Genomic DNA, 15,316 nt, shown 5'->3' on the forward strand with positions numbered 1-15,316 from the left:
AACAGTGAAATCTTAATTAGGGCTTGTCTACACAGGAAAGTTGACTCAAGCAAAGTAACTATACTGGAATAAAGTTACTTTTATTTCATAACAGAGTGTCCAGACAGGGCATTATATTGGCATAGCTATAGCAGAATAATTATACCGCTATCATTTTCCTGGGCAGACAAGCACCTACTTCCAGCAGAGCAGCTGGGCTGCAAGCAGGCCCTTTTTAAGATCACTTTACAAAAGTAAGTTCCCCCCTCTGAGAAAACTGAAGTGCGCAGGGGAGAAGGAAGAGAGTCCCCGCGACTCCAAGCCAGGAGTAGAATCCAAGGCCCAGATTCTTACCCCTGGGATAAAACACACTTGGCCACAGCCCCAGGGCGCCAGCCGCTCTGGATCCAGTCCATGCAGAGACCCCATGTGTGGGGTGCGCCGCCCCACAGCACCCTGCAGGTGGGGCCTGGACACAGGAGCTGACCCACTGAATGGCCCCCCCACTGCCCCGTGATCCCCCCTCCCTCAGCCCCCCCAGCTCTCATTGCCCCCGCCCCGCCCCGCCCCGCCCCGCCCCATGCCCAGCGCGGCCGGCCCTCCCCAGCGCGGCTCCGGGGGCGGGGCGGGCCGCGGCTGCGCCCGGCTGCACCTGGCCAGGTGAGGGAAGGGGAAGGGCGGGGCCGAGCTGGGGCAGCGCCGGAGCCGGCTGCGCGGTGAGTGAGCGAGAGTCCGGCCGCGGGGCCTCCCCCCTACCCCCTCCCGACGGCCCCCAAGCGCCCCCCAGTCTGCCCCCGCCCCGTACTCCCTGCCCCCCCCGCTCCCTGACACCCCCCAGTCTGCCCCCGCCCCGTACTCCCTGCCCCCCCGCTCCCTGACACCCCCCAGTCTGCCCCCGCCCCGTACTCCCTGCCCCCCCCGCTCCCTGACACCCCCCAGTCTGCCCCCCCGTACTTCCTGCCCCCCCCCGCTCCCTGACACCCCCCAGTCTGCCCCCGCCCCGTACTCCCTGCCCCCCCCGCTCCCTGACACCCCCCAGTCTGCCCCCCCGTACTTCCTGCCCCCCCCGCTCCCTGACACCCCCCAGTCTGTCCCCGCCCCGTACTCCCTGCCCCCCCCGCTCCCTGACACCCCCCAGTCTGCCCCCGCCCCGTACTCCCTGCCCCCCCGCTCCCTGACACCCCCCAGTCTGCCCCCGCCCCGTACTCCCTGCCCCCCCCCGCTCCCTGACACCCCCCAGTCTGCCCCCCCGTACTTCCTGCCCCCCCCCGCTCCCTGACACCCCCCAGTCTGCCCCCGCCCCGTACTCCCTGCCCCCCCCGCTCCCTGACACCCCCCAGTCTGCCCCCCCGTACTTCCTGCCCCCCCCGCTCCCTGACACCCCCCAGTCTGTCCCCGCCCCGTACTCCCTGCCCCCCCCGCTCCCTGACACCCCCCAAGCGCCCCCCAGTCTGCCCCCCCCGTACTCCCTGCCCCCCCGCTCCCTGACACCCCCCCAGTCTGCCCCCGCCCCGTACTCCCTGCCCCCCAGCCCCCTCCCGTGCCCCTGCCCCCCCCGCTCCCTGACACCCCCCAAGCGCCCCCCAGTCTGCCCCCGCCCCGTACTCCCTGACACCCCGCTCCCTGACACCCCCCCAGTCTGCCCCCGCCCCGTACTCCCTGCCCCCCCCGCTCCCTGACACCCCCCAGTCTGCCCCCGCCCCGTACTCCCTGCCCCCCAGCCCCCTCCCGTGCCCCTGCCCCCCCGCTCCCTGACACCCCCCAAGCGCCCCCCAGTCTGCCCCCGCCCCGTACTTCCTGCCCCCCCGCTCCCTGACACCCCCCCAGTCTGCCCCCGCCCTGTACTCCCTGCCCCCCAGCCCCCTCCCGTGCCCCTGCCCCGGTACTCCCTGCCCCCCCCCGCTCCCTGACACCCCCCAAGTGCCCCTCAGTCTGCCCCCCCGGTACTCCCGGCCCCCCAGCCCCCTCCCTGACTCCCCCAAGTGCCCCTCAGTCTCCCCCCCCCCGGTACTCCCTGCCCCCCAGCCCCCTCCCGTGCCCCTATCCCCCCGGTGCTCCCTGCCCCCCCCCCGCTCGCTGACTTCCCCCAAGTGCCCCTCAGTCTCCCCCCCTGGTACTCCCGGCCCCCCAGCCCCCTCCCGTGCCTCTAACCCCCCGGTACTCCCTGTCCCCCCCCCGCTCCCTGACTCCCCCCAAGTGCCCCCCAGCCCTCTCCCGTGCCCCTATCCCCCCGGTACTCCCTGCCCCCTTCCAACCGCCCCCTGACTCCCCCCAAGTTCCCCTCAGTCTCCCCCCCTGGTACTCCCTGCTCCCCAGCCCCCTCCCGTGCCTCTAACCCCCTGGTACTCCCTGCTCCCCAGCCCCCTCCCGTGCCCCTATCCCCCCGGTACTCCCTGCCCCCTCCCCACCGCTCCCTGGCTCCCCCCAAGTGCCCCTCAGTCTCCCCCCCCAGGTACTCCCTGACCCCCAGTGCCCCTAAACCCCTTCCCCCCCCCCCGGTACTCCCTGACTCCTTTGCCCCCCCCCAGCGCCCCCCTGCCCTTATTGTCCCATGGCTCCTTCCCTCAGGCTCCTTCCCTTCCCACTCACTCCTTCCTACTCCTCAGCCTCCTGCCTCATCCCACCTGCCCATGCCCATTCCTACCCCTCAGCTCCATGCCCCCCAGTCTGCCCTTCTCCCCCCCACCCATCCCTTCCTATCCCTCAGCCTCCTACCTCTTCCCACCACCCCCATGGATCCTTCCCATCCCAGCCAGCCCCCACCCTATGGCCTACACCCACCACTCTCTGCCCCGGGGATGACTTCTATGCCTCAGGGGAAGCCCTGAGGGAAAAAGGTTTAATGCTGAGCTAGACTTTGTCCAGACTAGGAAAAGAAGGCGTGTTTTTTCAACTGAGCTGGATTAGCCCAGTTCATACCTCCTGTAAACACTAGTGCAGACAGTTTAACATGTCTAGACTGATTCTAGCAGGTTGAATGATAGTCTTGGCAGTAGGGTGATCACCTGGCTGGTATTTGACCAGCCTGGCCGGGTTATTTTTATGGTGAAGTCAACCTGTATCTATGCTGGTGTTAAACTAACTTGATTGTTGAAAGCACAGTTTTTCCTAGCCTATAAAAAGCCTTGAGTCACTTACCACTGCGTGTAGTAGACCCCTCTTGCCTTAGTCTATGGGTGGGCCATGGAAAGCCTTGGGACTAGTCTACATGTAGAAATTGATCAGCATAGCTATATGGTGGTCAGTTTACTGAAGTAGACAAGGCCTTAGCTATGTGGGGATTCCCATAGAGAGAAAAGACAATGGCCATCTCTCATCTAGTGTCTTGTCTCTGAAGACTGACCTACACTAGGAAAATGTTGTTCCATCGATGTTTGACCACTGGCATTTTAAGCACTGTTATCCTAACCATATTTATCCATTTGGTGTTTATAAAACTAGTGGCAGCCTGCTTCGCAATTTGGCTAATTGTAATGGAGCTGCACCAGTGTTAGCAATGGTAGGAAACTGCTGCCGAGTTTCCTTAGTGTAGACAAGATCTGAATGATCATATCCACTCAGCGGTTCAGAGAAAAAGTACAGCACTCCAGTGATGTACCTTACTGTGCTTTGCTGTCCCTTGTTGGGAAGTTTCTTCCCCTAATATGCTTGGAAAAGCTATAAGGGAGAGCATGAGACCCTGGGGTAGGAATGACTGTACCCAACTAATCCAATTTACTTTTCATGATTTGCTGTCGGTGTAATTGTGGCATCTCTTGGCTTAGGCAATGAGAAGTGAGTCAGTTTCATTTCTGTTTAAAGGTAGTTTTCAGTTCAGTTTTTGCAACACAAACATTGCAGCTGGGGAATATAGTGTGAACTGAGGCATATAGGTAGGACAACATCGATACCCAACCCAGAAAGCCTCATGTATCAGGATAGCATAAGGTAGCCAACCCTCCAGGATTGTTCTGGAGTCCCCAGGAATTAAAAATTAATCATAATTCGAGAGTATGTTATGTGATGAAACCTCTAGGAATACATCCAGTCAAAATTGGCAACCCTAGGATGGCAGCCTTTTCTACCCTTAACAGTAAAATGGACCAAGCTACATCCCTCGGGTGTGAAAACTTATGTATTGGGTGTATAAATCTTAAAATTAACTGTACTTGAAATGGCTCTAGGGCTATATCTTCATTGCAGAGTTAACTTGAGTTATCTATACTTGAATTAGCCTAGCTCAAGTGAGAGCAGAATAACACTTGAGCTGTGTGGAGCGATTGGAATACTGCGCGGAGTGATTGGATGAGCAGCACAGAGTTGTACTAACTCGGCAGTAGCCTGCCTGTACCTCCTAATGGGCTAGTCATAACTCAAGTTACAGACACTACCACGCTTGAGTTAAGGGGTTTTGTGTACGGATGGGACTAGTTAGGAGCGAACACACACTTTTAACTTTACATTGAGGGTTTTTTTGTTATACTGGAAATTCACTAGGAGATTCCTTTTTGTCCTTTTCACCAGTGGATTCTGTATCTGTTTTAATAGTGTGTGGCAAGCCGGAGTGTGAATCTACAGCGCACCCGCCTGCTGTGTGCTTATGTCTCATGTGGTCACTGCTACAATTCAGTGAAAGTCTTGGAGTGCGCCACATAGTATGTTAGTGCAAGGCAGTCTGGTGTGCTGTAGGTTTACACCACGGCTGGCTGCACGCTAATGTAATAAGCCCTTAGTCCGAAATAGACAGAATTTGGTGACCTTATAGGGATGCAACAAAATGTTTGTTTGATACATTTTTTTGAGAGAGCTCAAGATATGCTTTCCCGAGCAATAAAGGAACAGAAAGGAGCTTTTGTAGGTGGATAGTTGAGTTCCTGTTGACATTCTTTTATGCTGTTGGGATATTATTTTATTAACAATGGTGTGTTAGGGCATCTAAAGTCTTGAATAGGCATCTTTTAACCTATTTCTTAAATCTAAATTAAATAAACAGCATTTTGTAACAGGATCTGAGTGTTTTTCCCACTTAATAAATAAAACAAACTCTATTCTGGTTACAGATTAACGCTTTCTGTATCACGTGCCTTGGAATTGGACCTGCAGGTATTTCTACAAATACATTGATGTATTTGGTCTTATAGTAGCTTCTTTAAAGCTTTTTGCACCTATGCTGAAATCATATTTTGTAATTTTTACATTAATAATCCTCAGTAGATTGTGAGAGATTCATATATCTTCTATAACTATTCTTGATTAAGAAAAATATTTGCACTGTAAGATTTATACACCCAGTACGTAAGTCCTTTTGGACCAAAGTTTTGTATGCTAAAAATCAGGCCAGATAAAAATAGTTACAAGGAAGAGTTTTAAACCACTCAAAAAATGAAAACTTTAAACATGTACATGTAATTTAAGCCTCTTTTCAAGTAATTTGAGCCTGAAATTTAATATACTGTAAAATTATCTGAAGAACACTCTCTATATTCTAAATATCTTGAATTTTTTATAGTGTTCATCTTGATCACATGCAATTTTCATGTGATGCTTTAAACTATTTTTCACCTTGTCTGGTTGTTTACTTGATTCATTTCAAACTGAGAGTACATGTTAGATTGTTTCAGTTTTACTTTTCGTTCGACATCTGGTTCTCATACACTGATAAAATACTGCAATGTTTAAGTTGCAAACACAGTGGATGAGTATTTATTTAAATCTCAACAAACGTTCAGTTGCTTTTTAAAAAGAGGAGTTATTTCTGTTAACAAGTTTAATAAAACTTTTTATCAAAAAATCTGAACTTGGGAACAAGGGTTCCTTTAAACATGAATAAATCTTTGCTGTCCATTTCCTTTGACAGCTCTCTTGTAACCAAACTAAAAACGTACTGGTTAGTGTAGTTTGGCATATTGAATAACGAGAGAGAGAGAGAGAGCTGTGTCCTTCACAAATACCTGTAAGATTTGAACTACAGATGACTTTCATGGCTGTTTGGAATACACCATGTAGATGTGCAACTACTTTCAAATTAAATCTGCGTTTGTTATCCTTCACTACAAAATGGACTCACTTGAGACTATGCTGCAATTGCTGGATTTTGGGGGCGGTGGGGGGCGCCCGCTGGGGCATGTTTTTACGTCAGTTGAGGAGGGAAAAGAATATTGTAATCGTGGGATAATCTGATCAGGTAGTTCAATTGGAAGTATTTGAAGAGTTTTTTAAACTCTAATATCTTTTCTTCCACTGTTTGTTTTTAGCTTTATCTCTTGCATAACAAGCTTTGTGGCATCTAAAACAACATTCTGATTGGGTTTTATCCTTCACTTTGCTCAATTATTAACACAAATCATACACCAACTTCTAATGCAGAAGGCTTCTGCTTTTACAAAGATTTAACCCAGACTGTTTTAAACCGTTTGCAAACATTAAGGCCTTTTTTAGTGACAGATTAGTAACTGTTTCTCATAGAATATAATCTGGCTAAATCTAATAGCTATTACATATTTAAACATGCTTTCAAATAAGTATAGAAGAACGACAATTAATTAACCATCACATATGATATTCCTAATTCAGTTTCTATTGCTCAGTTTCAAGAAACTGTGCTTACTTTATTAGTGAATAAGAGACTCAGGTAATTCTTGGTGGTTTTCCTACTGACTGTTTTTTTTTCTTTCTGTAGATAATGGCATTACATCCACGCAGAGTTCGTTTGAAACCCTGGCTAGTAGCCCAGGTAGATAGTGGCATGTATCCAAACCTCGTATGGCTTAATCGGGAAGCAAAGCGATTTCAGATCCCCTGGAAGCATGCAACTCGACACAGTCCTCAGCATGAAGAGGAGAACACCATCTTTAAGGTGGGGGAGGGAGGGCACCCCCCCCGCTAATTTTGTTACACTGCTTTTCCTCTTACTTCTAAGCAGTTTGAATCTTGTTTTATTTCTTTTTTCTGCATGAACTGTTAAAAACAAATGCTTTGTGATGATTTATTCTCTTGCTACCTACCATTTGTAAGTCAGACCAGAAACTTGCAGATTACACCACAAGCCTTTGTATTTAATTTCTTACACAAACTGAACACACTTCTTTGCTGCCTATAACTGTGAATTCCAACACATAAGCAACAGCTCTAGGCTGGAGACAAAGTGTTTAAGAGTTGTTTGGAATAATTATTGTGTGATCATTCTAGTAATAATTTGTAGCCACATTTTGCCCACTAAATGCATCCAGTTCCTTTGACTTCAGAAGGAATGTTGCATGCATCTGAATGCAAAATTTGGCATTTAGTTGGGAGAGAGAATTGTTAAAGGCGTCACTGTACTCATTCGTGTTTCTTTCAAACTACCAGCCTAATTCCATATTGTAGAAGACTTCCTAGTTACTGCTGACTTTTAACAGGTTTGTTTCCTCTAATAGCTACCTTGCCTGGAAAGTGGCTGGCTTGTTCCGAATATTTAATGGAAAACTTTCATTTAAATTAATATTTCCTCTCTGCAGAATTTGACCTGAAATCAGAATACAGAATAAATTTGGAGTGAACAAATTCAAGTGTGCCTCCCTTTTCTGATATCCACTATGGTCTCATGTGGAATCACAGAATTTGTCTGCAATGTGTGGCTGGATGCTACTGTTACACAGGCAGAATTTGTGTAACCGTAGCATCCAGCCACATGCTGCAGACCACTTATTAAGGCAGAGTTTAGGGCTGTTAAAAAGAAAACGAGTATCTTGGCTAGTGCTTTTTCCTCCTATTTGAGCCAGCTTGTTCTAACCCAACAAACTGTGGCTCAAATTTTCAAAAGTGATTAGTGATTTTTGGGTGTCCAACCTGAGAGATCTAGAAGGGGCCTGATTTTGAGAGCGTGCTGATGACCAGCACCATGTAAATCAGGCTTCCTTAAGGTGTTTGAGGTTGGGCACCTAAAATCACTCATCACTCATAAAAATTTGAGGCTTTTTTGTGTTAGGGGAGAAAGATAATGTGCAGGGGAACAAAGGTATTTTAATTGTTAGCTGCTCTAAGAAGTGTTGTAGCTTAGAAGATTTCTTGTAAAAGACAACAGTTTTTTATAATGTATTTGTTTGGAAACCTGACACAATTCAAAATCGGCATAACAACAGGACTCATATGAACACTGTGTACTTTGCCCCCAGGCATGGGCTGTGGAAACAGGGAAATACCAGGAAGGAGTTGATGATCCAGACCCTGCAAAATGGAAAGCACAGCTCCGATGCGCTCTTAACAAAAGCCGGGAGTTCAACCTGATGTATGATGGCACGAAAGAGGTGCCCATGAATCCTGTTAAAATTTATGAAGTGTGTGATATTCCACAGTCTCAGGGATCAATCATTAACCCAGGTGAGGAAAAGGGTGACACGGTGCTAGTTACTAAGCAGGCATCAGTCCAATACATGGGCCTTGTTCCCCTGATGTATTAACTCTTCAGCTACCTCTGCAAAGTGGCAAACATTGTTGACGGTGGCGTGGTCCATGATGACTAATCAAACTAAAGGATTTAGACCCACATTCATCCCTGGCGTAACTTTGCTGAAATTAATGGAGTTATACTAGGTGAACTTAGCCCCTTACAGAGGAACATAAGAGTGGCCATATTGGGTCAGACCACTGGTCCATCTTGCCCAGTATACTGTGTTATGAAAGTGGCTGCTGCCAGATACTTCAGAGTGAGTAGACAGAACAGAGCAATAATTGAGTAATCCATCCTCTGTTGTCCAGTCCCAGCTTCTGGCAGTCAGAGGTTTAGGGACACCCAGAGCATATGTTTGTCTCTGACCATCTTGGCTAATAGCCATTGATGGATCGCTCCTCTATGAACTTATCTAATTCTTTTTTGAACGCAGTTATATTTCTGGCCTTATATATATAAGTATTTCCTTATATTAGTTTTTAAACCTGCCGCCTATTAATTTCATTGGGTCACCCTTGGTTCTTGTGTTATGTGAAGGTGTAAATAACACTTCTTTATTTACTTTTGGCACACCATTCAGGGTTTTATAGACTTCTCATATCTCCTCTTAATTGGGACATTTCAGCTTAGAAAAGAGACAATCTTTTTAATTTCTTCTCCTATGAAAGTTGTTCCATACCCCTAATGGTTTTTGTTGCCCTTCTCTGTACTTTTCCCAGTTCTAATATATCTTTGAGATGGTGTGACCACAGAGCTGTACGCAGTATTCAAGGTGTGGGCCCTTATTTCCTACTATATTAAATGTTGTACAGTCATTGGTTATGCTTTTCAGTCTGCATCTTACCTCTTTAGCATACATGATTTTAATACATAGTATGTATAACTCTTCTCAGGGTTGTGCACAAGGCGGGCCAAGCAGGGACATGTCCCCCCCCATAACCAGCGGGGAACAGAACTCCTATGACCACAGGGGCTTGGGGGAGGGGGAGGCGAGCTCCTCCAGTCGCTCGGGGTGTGTGTGTGTGTGTGTGTGTCAGAGCTCCTGGGGCTGCAGGGGTGGGGAGCTGGCCAAAGATGACGGATGGTGCCCTTCCAAAAGCCTCAATTTTTTTATTCCTGTGCACGCCTCTGACTCTTCTCACGTTGGTAAAGCATGCAAGTTAACATCTGATACTCCACAAAACTAGTTTCTAATTTACAGTATTTACCAGTAAGTGCACTACAGTGGAGGATTGTTAGATTCACCTCCTTGGGGGGAGGTGAATGCTGTGAGCAGTACCCTTTTGGCCAATGAAAAATATCACAACTGAGAAATAAAAGGAAATTGGTCAGAGCCTGACAATTGGCCACTATCTTCGCTGTGTGCTGCTGACCTATGAAACCATTCAAGGTAAATGGAATAAAACTGAAAGGGAGAAACTAAATTCACATTGGGCAAAACTCAACACTTCCATTGAATTTGACCAGAAATGAATTTTGCTCAGTGTCTTGAAACTAAACTTTGACTTAAGTTTGTAACTGAAACTGACCTCTTTGTTATTCAACAAGTGCATCTGTTGGCCCTGTACTGCAGTGGAAGGGGGAATTGATGTTCTATGTCTTTTTTTTTTTTCTTCTCAGTAGTCAATGAAGTTCGGTACTGCTTGCTAACCCCATACTGTATGGTTATGTACAGGCTCCACCGGCTCTGCTCCATGGGATGAGAAAGATAATGACCTTGATGAGGAGGAGGAAGAGGAACTGAATCCATCTCAGCATGTTCCCATACAGGACACCTTTCCATTTCTTAATATCAATGGTTAGTAGAATGGGATATAGTGTGTCAATGAAGTGATGGACTTGTAAATCAATGTATGTAACTAGCATTTTAATTTAGTTGGCTATTTACTAATCAGTACTATGATAGAGGGGCAGTGTGGCCTCATACATAAAGCACTGGATTGGGGCTTGAAAGAACTGAGTTCTGTTCCTGGATGATCCTGGGCAAGTGACTTTACCTCTCTCTGCCTTAGTTTCCCTATCTCTAAAACAGGGATGATGATCCTGATAATCTTTGAAAAGCACTCTGAGATCTCTGGATCAAAAGCACTACATAAGAGCTAGGTGGTATTATTATTGAAGCAGACTTTTATAACTCTATCAGAAAACGAGAGGGAGTGGTTAAAAATAACTTCTGAAAGTTTTCTTCTCAGACCACCTTATTCTTAACTTCTTGCCTTGTAAAGAAATCTATTAACACACCAGTATTATATCCCACATTGACAAATGTGTTCTTTCTCTACTTCAGTTTACATCTATAGCAAACTTGATTCCTCTAATACGCTTTATTAAAAGAAAATTTCTGCTGTGAACTAAAAAGCAAAGGGATGCACTATTCTGTATGTCAAATCAAAATATCCTGTAATAATGGAGATTTCTTAAATAGCTGCTGTTGGTATATTTTTATGCAGCTAGGTTTGGGTTTGGCAGATTTTAACTGTAATGTTGCCTCAGCACTTAAATGCACTTTTTTTATTAGCTTCCGAAGGGTCAGACCTGGTGTTTAAAATTTTCTAGACAATCTGGTTAGACGAGATGCAGTGAAGCTGTCCCTTTTCCAGTCTCTAAACCTTTGACTTGAGCTCTTTTTATGGCAGATTGCTAGTTTTTAATTAAACTAAAGACATTTCATGTGTTAGGACAGTGATACTAGTACTTAGCTGTCATAATAGTGCTCCTAGAGAGTGACTGAAGTTTGCCATCTCGTAGGTGTTTGAACCTGTATGCATTGAGATCATTCAGTGCAGTTCTCAGTTAGTGTGGTCATTCTATATTGCCTATCCACTGACGCTCTTTAGCCATCTCAGTCTGACTCTGCCTGGGTACTTAACTCCCTTCCAGTCTATGAAGATGTTTGCTTCAGGTCAGGTGGAAGCATGCTGGTAGTGTTGGGGAGAAGTGGTGTAAGAGAACTCATTGTTCATGTGTTACCAGCTCTGTGATTAGAGGGTGGAATGCCAAACAGCTGCACCAGTTTTGCCTTACAGCAGCTTCTGCACTTAACAGAATAATTTGGGACCAAGGGAATGAGAGCAGATGTTCCTATTCATGCCTCTATCCCTCTATATTTGACACGATGGAAAGCCAATGACAGCACTTTCAATCAATTCTGCGCCACAGTTCTGTCTAGATAAATTAGCCGTGTTAATAAAAATGCAGTCATTACTGGACCAAATAAATGTTTAGTTTTTAAACTATTTATTTATTTACTTAGGAAGATAAGTTTACAAATCCTTGCTATGTAAATATTAGAACAAAACTCTCATTAAAACAGCTAGCTTTTGTTTAAAGGCATTATACAGGAATACAACGATCAGATCTTTCTACTAACAGGGGGCTACCATATTAAAGAGTGAGCATCATTATAGCACCTATGATATGTTTCTAATGACTTTATTAAATAGAGTGAAATCTCTGCATATGCATATTTAACAGACCAGGCATGTCTGTCAAATGCTAATATTAAAAAAAAAAAATGGTCTGCTGTGCTAGTTTTTTGCAGGTGAATGTAATTTGTCAAAATTTTTAGTGTTTTTTGTTTGTTTTTTTAAAATATACTTGTTCTCAAACTTACTTGATTCTTCTGTATAGATTCCCCGATGGGGCCAGCCAGTGCGGGAAACTGCAGCCCTGAAGCGGTGTGGCCAAAGAATGAACCTCTAGATATGGAGATGCCTCCATCTGCTCTGCAGCATGACTTCTTCAGCTCTCCGGAGCTCTGGATTAGCTCTCTTCCTAGTAAGTGTATCTGTGGATTTCTAGTGCATCTGTCACTGTGGCTAAAACTGTCTGTTTTACTTTACTGTTACTGCATTTTGACTTCTTACACTTCTGCACATTAGATAACTGTACGTATTTAGAATATACTTCATCAGGTCTAATTTATATTGCAATGTTCTTCCTGTAATAACGTCTACCGTGTTTTATCTGGTGCATGCCAAAGTCTTTACTGAACTGGAACAAAGTCATTCTAACAATTTATCTCTTAGTGACAGATCTAGAAATCAAGTTTGAGTATCGAGGAAAAGAGATTGGGCAGACAACGACTGTAAGCAACCCCCAGGGATGTAGACTCTTCTATGGAGAACTGGGCCCTATGCCAGACCAAGAAGAGCTGTTTGGACCTATTAGTTTGGAGCAAGTAAAGTTTCCAGGAACAGATCAAATCACCAACGAAAAGCAGAAGATCTTCACAAGTCGGCTACTAGATGTTATGGACAGGGGACTGATTCTGGAGGTCAGTGGCCATGCCATCTATGCCATTCGGCTCTGCCAGTGCAAGGTGTACTGGTCTGGACCATGTGCCCCTTCATCCATCGCACCAAACTTGATTGAGAGACAAAAGAAAGTCAAACTCTTCTGTCTGGAAACATTTCTAAGTGGTAAGTAACTTGAAATGCTAGGGAATAATGCTGAGTTCTGGCTTTTCAGCTGACAGCGTTATTCCAAATTGGCTGGAAGAGCCAGACTAGGCTCAGTCTTGATAGTCTTACTCCTCGTTTCAATGCCCACTGAAGTAAATGGGAGTCTTTCCAATGACTTCAGTGAGCTTTGGATTAGGCCCAAGGTGAGAAGGAAAAAGGAAACAGATATTGTCTTCTGCTAAACAACTAACTGGTGGTTTCGTTCATTGAGCAGCATTGGTGGCTAGTGTAATTCCTTGAGAAGCTTCTATCCAGGAGAGCAAAAAAGCTCTGAGATGTGAGAGAAGTGATGCTAGAAGGGTAAACATTTTTCTCTGGAATAAAACTGGAGATTCTGAACAGGCTGCTTTGTAGTAAGCACTTGTATTCGGATGGTGGAGCAGGATATTGTACCACCATCAGAAACATAATTCCCCATTTGACGTTATCACACTGCTTCTTTTCTTAGAGCTGATTGCCCATCAGAAAGGACAGGTAGAAAAACAGCCACCTTATGAGATCTACTTCTGTTTTGGAGAAGAATGGCCTGATGGAAAACCTAGGGAGAGAAAGCTGATAGTGGTTCAGGTAAGGGAGCTCTGGCTCTGCAAAACAAACATCTGTTAGAACAAATGGATGAATCAAATACAGATTTCCTTAATACGTTTTCTCCATATCAGCATATGCAACAAAGTAGAACTTCTTCATGAGATAAGAAACCAGAACTGCAAGCTGGAGGATTTTTTTGGCTTTTAAATCAAAGTAAAATGGAATCCACTTACAGTGAAGTGGACTGTTTCAGTGTAAACTGCAGCTCAGGTGATAGTGAAACTGTTCTGTGGATAAAGAGTCTACCACTACAGAAGTGTCTTGGCATACCTGAGTGTTTGGAAACCTTACTATGCCATTTTTAGGTTATCCTCATGAGGCTAAAATAACTGCACTTTCTTTTAAACAGGTAATCCCAGTTGTAGCTCGGATGATTTATGAAATGTTTTCTGGTGACTTCACACGTTCCTTTGACAGCGGCAGTGTGCGGCTTCAGATCTCCACTCCTGACATTAAAGACAACATTGTTGCCCACCTGAAACAGCTATACCGCCTCCTGCAAACTCACCAAGAGGGCTGGCCAATGCAGGCATCAACTATGCATATTGCTCAGCCACTCCCAGCACAATGATGTATTTTCAGTCTCTGATTTAACTCTGCTCCACTCTCTGGTTTCTTATATGTACATAGAAAAGGATATTTTTAAATGGTGCCTTGCCCATATATAAATAAAACCTGTGTAAATCCTATATACAGATGGTCAAATTTCAACGGTATATGAAATTCACTTTTTTGAGAGAATAAAATGAAAGGCTTTGAAGCAGGGCCTTTAGTTACTTTTGATCTCAGGCTAGTTTGCTTAAGCAATCTATTATGTAATAAATCACAGGTTTTAACATCTTAAATATTTTTAAATAGCTAATGCTTACAGCCTTGTGTATAAAATAGTTGATCAATGTAAAAAACGGTTTTAATTATCAACTGTCAATGTGCATTTTATGCTCCATTAAAATTGCTTTGAGAAATAATGGATCAAGATTAAAATAGTTATTTTGAATTTTCTGTAGCAACAAGTGGCTGGCTGATGCTTCATCTACTATCATGCTTTAAATATTGATACATAATAATTTCATTGATATGTACAGATGATTCAAGATTAAGGTTTTAACTTTACAGCCTTCAGACCAAGGTTCTGCCACAGCACATGGGGCTGGACTTGATGACTTCTCAAGGTCCATCTGAGCCCTACATTTCTGATTCTGTGATTTCATTTCAGAGAATGCTACCATGCAGGTCCTGGACTTTAATCTCTTATCTAACAGCCTAAATTTGGCCTCCAGGACCTCTCTTCTACCTTTCATTGTGTCATTGGTACCTACATGTACCACAACCACCTGCTCCTCTCCAGCACTGCACATAAGTCTGTTTACCTGTCTTGAGACGTCCTCAACCTTCAGACACGGCAGGTGGTTCTCCCATTCATCACAAACCGAACTACCTGTATTTCTGTATAAACTGCCTCATGCATAAATCGGAGGAAAGAGGCTAATAGGTGTAACTTTTTCATTATTCAGTTGCCTATTTCACTTCCTGACCGTAGTTGTGCTGCTCTCTTAAGTATTTCCAGCAGTTGACAAGAATGTGTGAGGAACAGTGGGGGGGGGATAAACAAGGGGAAATGGTTTTACTTTGTATAATGACACATCCACTCCCAGTCTTTATTCAAGCCGAAGTTAATTGTATCCAGTTTGCACATTAATTCCAATTCAGCAGTCTCTCGTTGGAGCCTGTTTTCGAAGTTTTTTTTGTTGAAGAATTGCCACTTTTAGGTCTGTAATCGAGTGACCAGAGAGATTGAAGTGTTCTCCGACTGGTTTTTGAATGTTATAATTCTTGACTTCTGATTTGTGTCCATTTATTCTTGTATGCAGAGACTGTC

The 15,316-nt window shown here is 45.3% G+C and overlaps 1 protein-coding gene across 2 annotated transcripts; it reads left to right on the forward strand.

Annotated features, from left to right (window-relative positions):
• The first annotated feature begins 636 nt into the window (after positions 1 to 636).
• IRF6 (interferon regulatory factor 6) lies at positions 637 to 14,407 on the forward strand. 2 transcript variants are annotated; one of them, XM_048826958.2, is made up of 9 exons: positions 641 to 695; positions 5,019 to 5,061; positions 6,638 to 6,814; positions 8,112 to 8,316; positions 10,062 to 10,184; positions 12,017 to 12,163; positions 12,415 to 12,807; positions 13,298 to 13,416; positions 13,787 to 14,407. In XM_048826958.2, exons 3-9 carry the CDS (start codon positions 6,641 to 6,643, stop codon positions 14,006 to 14,008), a joined length of 1,383 nt encoding a protein of 460 aa, XP_048682915.1. In that variant the 5' UTR covers positions 641 to 695; positions 5,019 to 5,061; positions 6,638 to 6,640; the 3' UTR covers positions 14,009 to 14,407. The 2 variants fall into 2 exon arrangements, with proteins under 2 accessions (XP_048682916.1, XP_048682915.1); XM_048826959.2 differs by lacking the exon at positions 5,019 to 5,061 and having other exon boundaries at positions 637 to 695.
• Positions 14,408 to 15,316: the final 909 nt, after the last annotated feature.

The sequence above is a fragment of the Caretta caretta genome, chromosome 21, assembly GCF_965140235.1.
Source record: "Caretta caretta isolate rCarCar2 chromosome 21, rCarCar1.hap1, whole genome shotgun sequence".
Lineage (NCBI taxonomy): Eukaryota > Metazoa > Chordata > Testudines > Cheloniidae > Caretta > Caretta caretta.

Coding starts and splice junctions, on each gene's coding strand:
- IRF6 (XM_048826959.2), top strand. CDS start 6,641: ATGGCATTACATCCACGCAGAGTTCGTTTGAAACCCTGGCTAGTAGCC. Junction 6,815..8,111: donor AGGAGAACACCATCTTTAAG/GTGGGGGAGGGA, acceptor CTTTGCCCCCAG/GCATGGGCTGTGGAAACAGG. Junction 13,417..13,786: donor GAAAGCTGATAGTGGTTCAG/GTAAGGGAGCTC, acceptor TCTTTTAAACAG/GTAATCCCAGTTGTAGCTCG.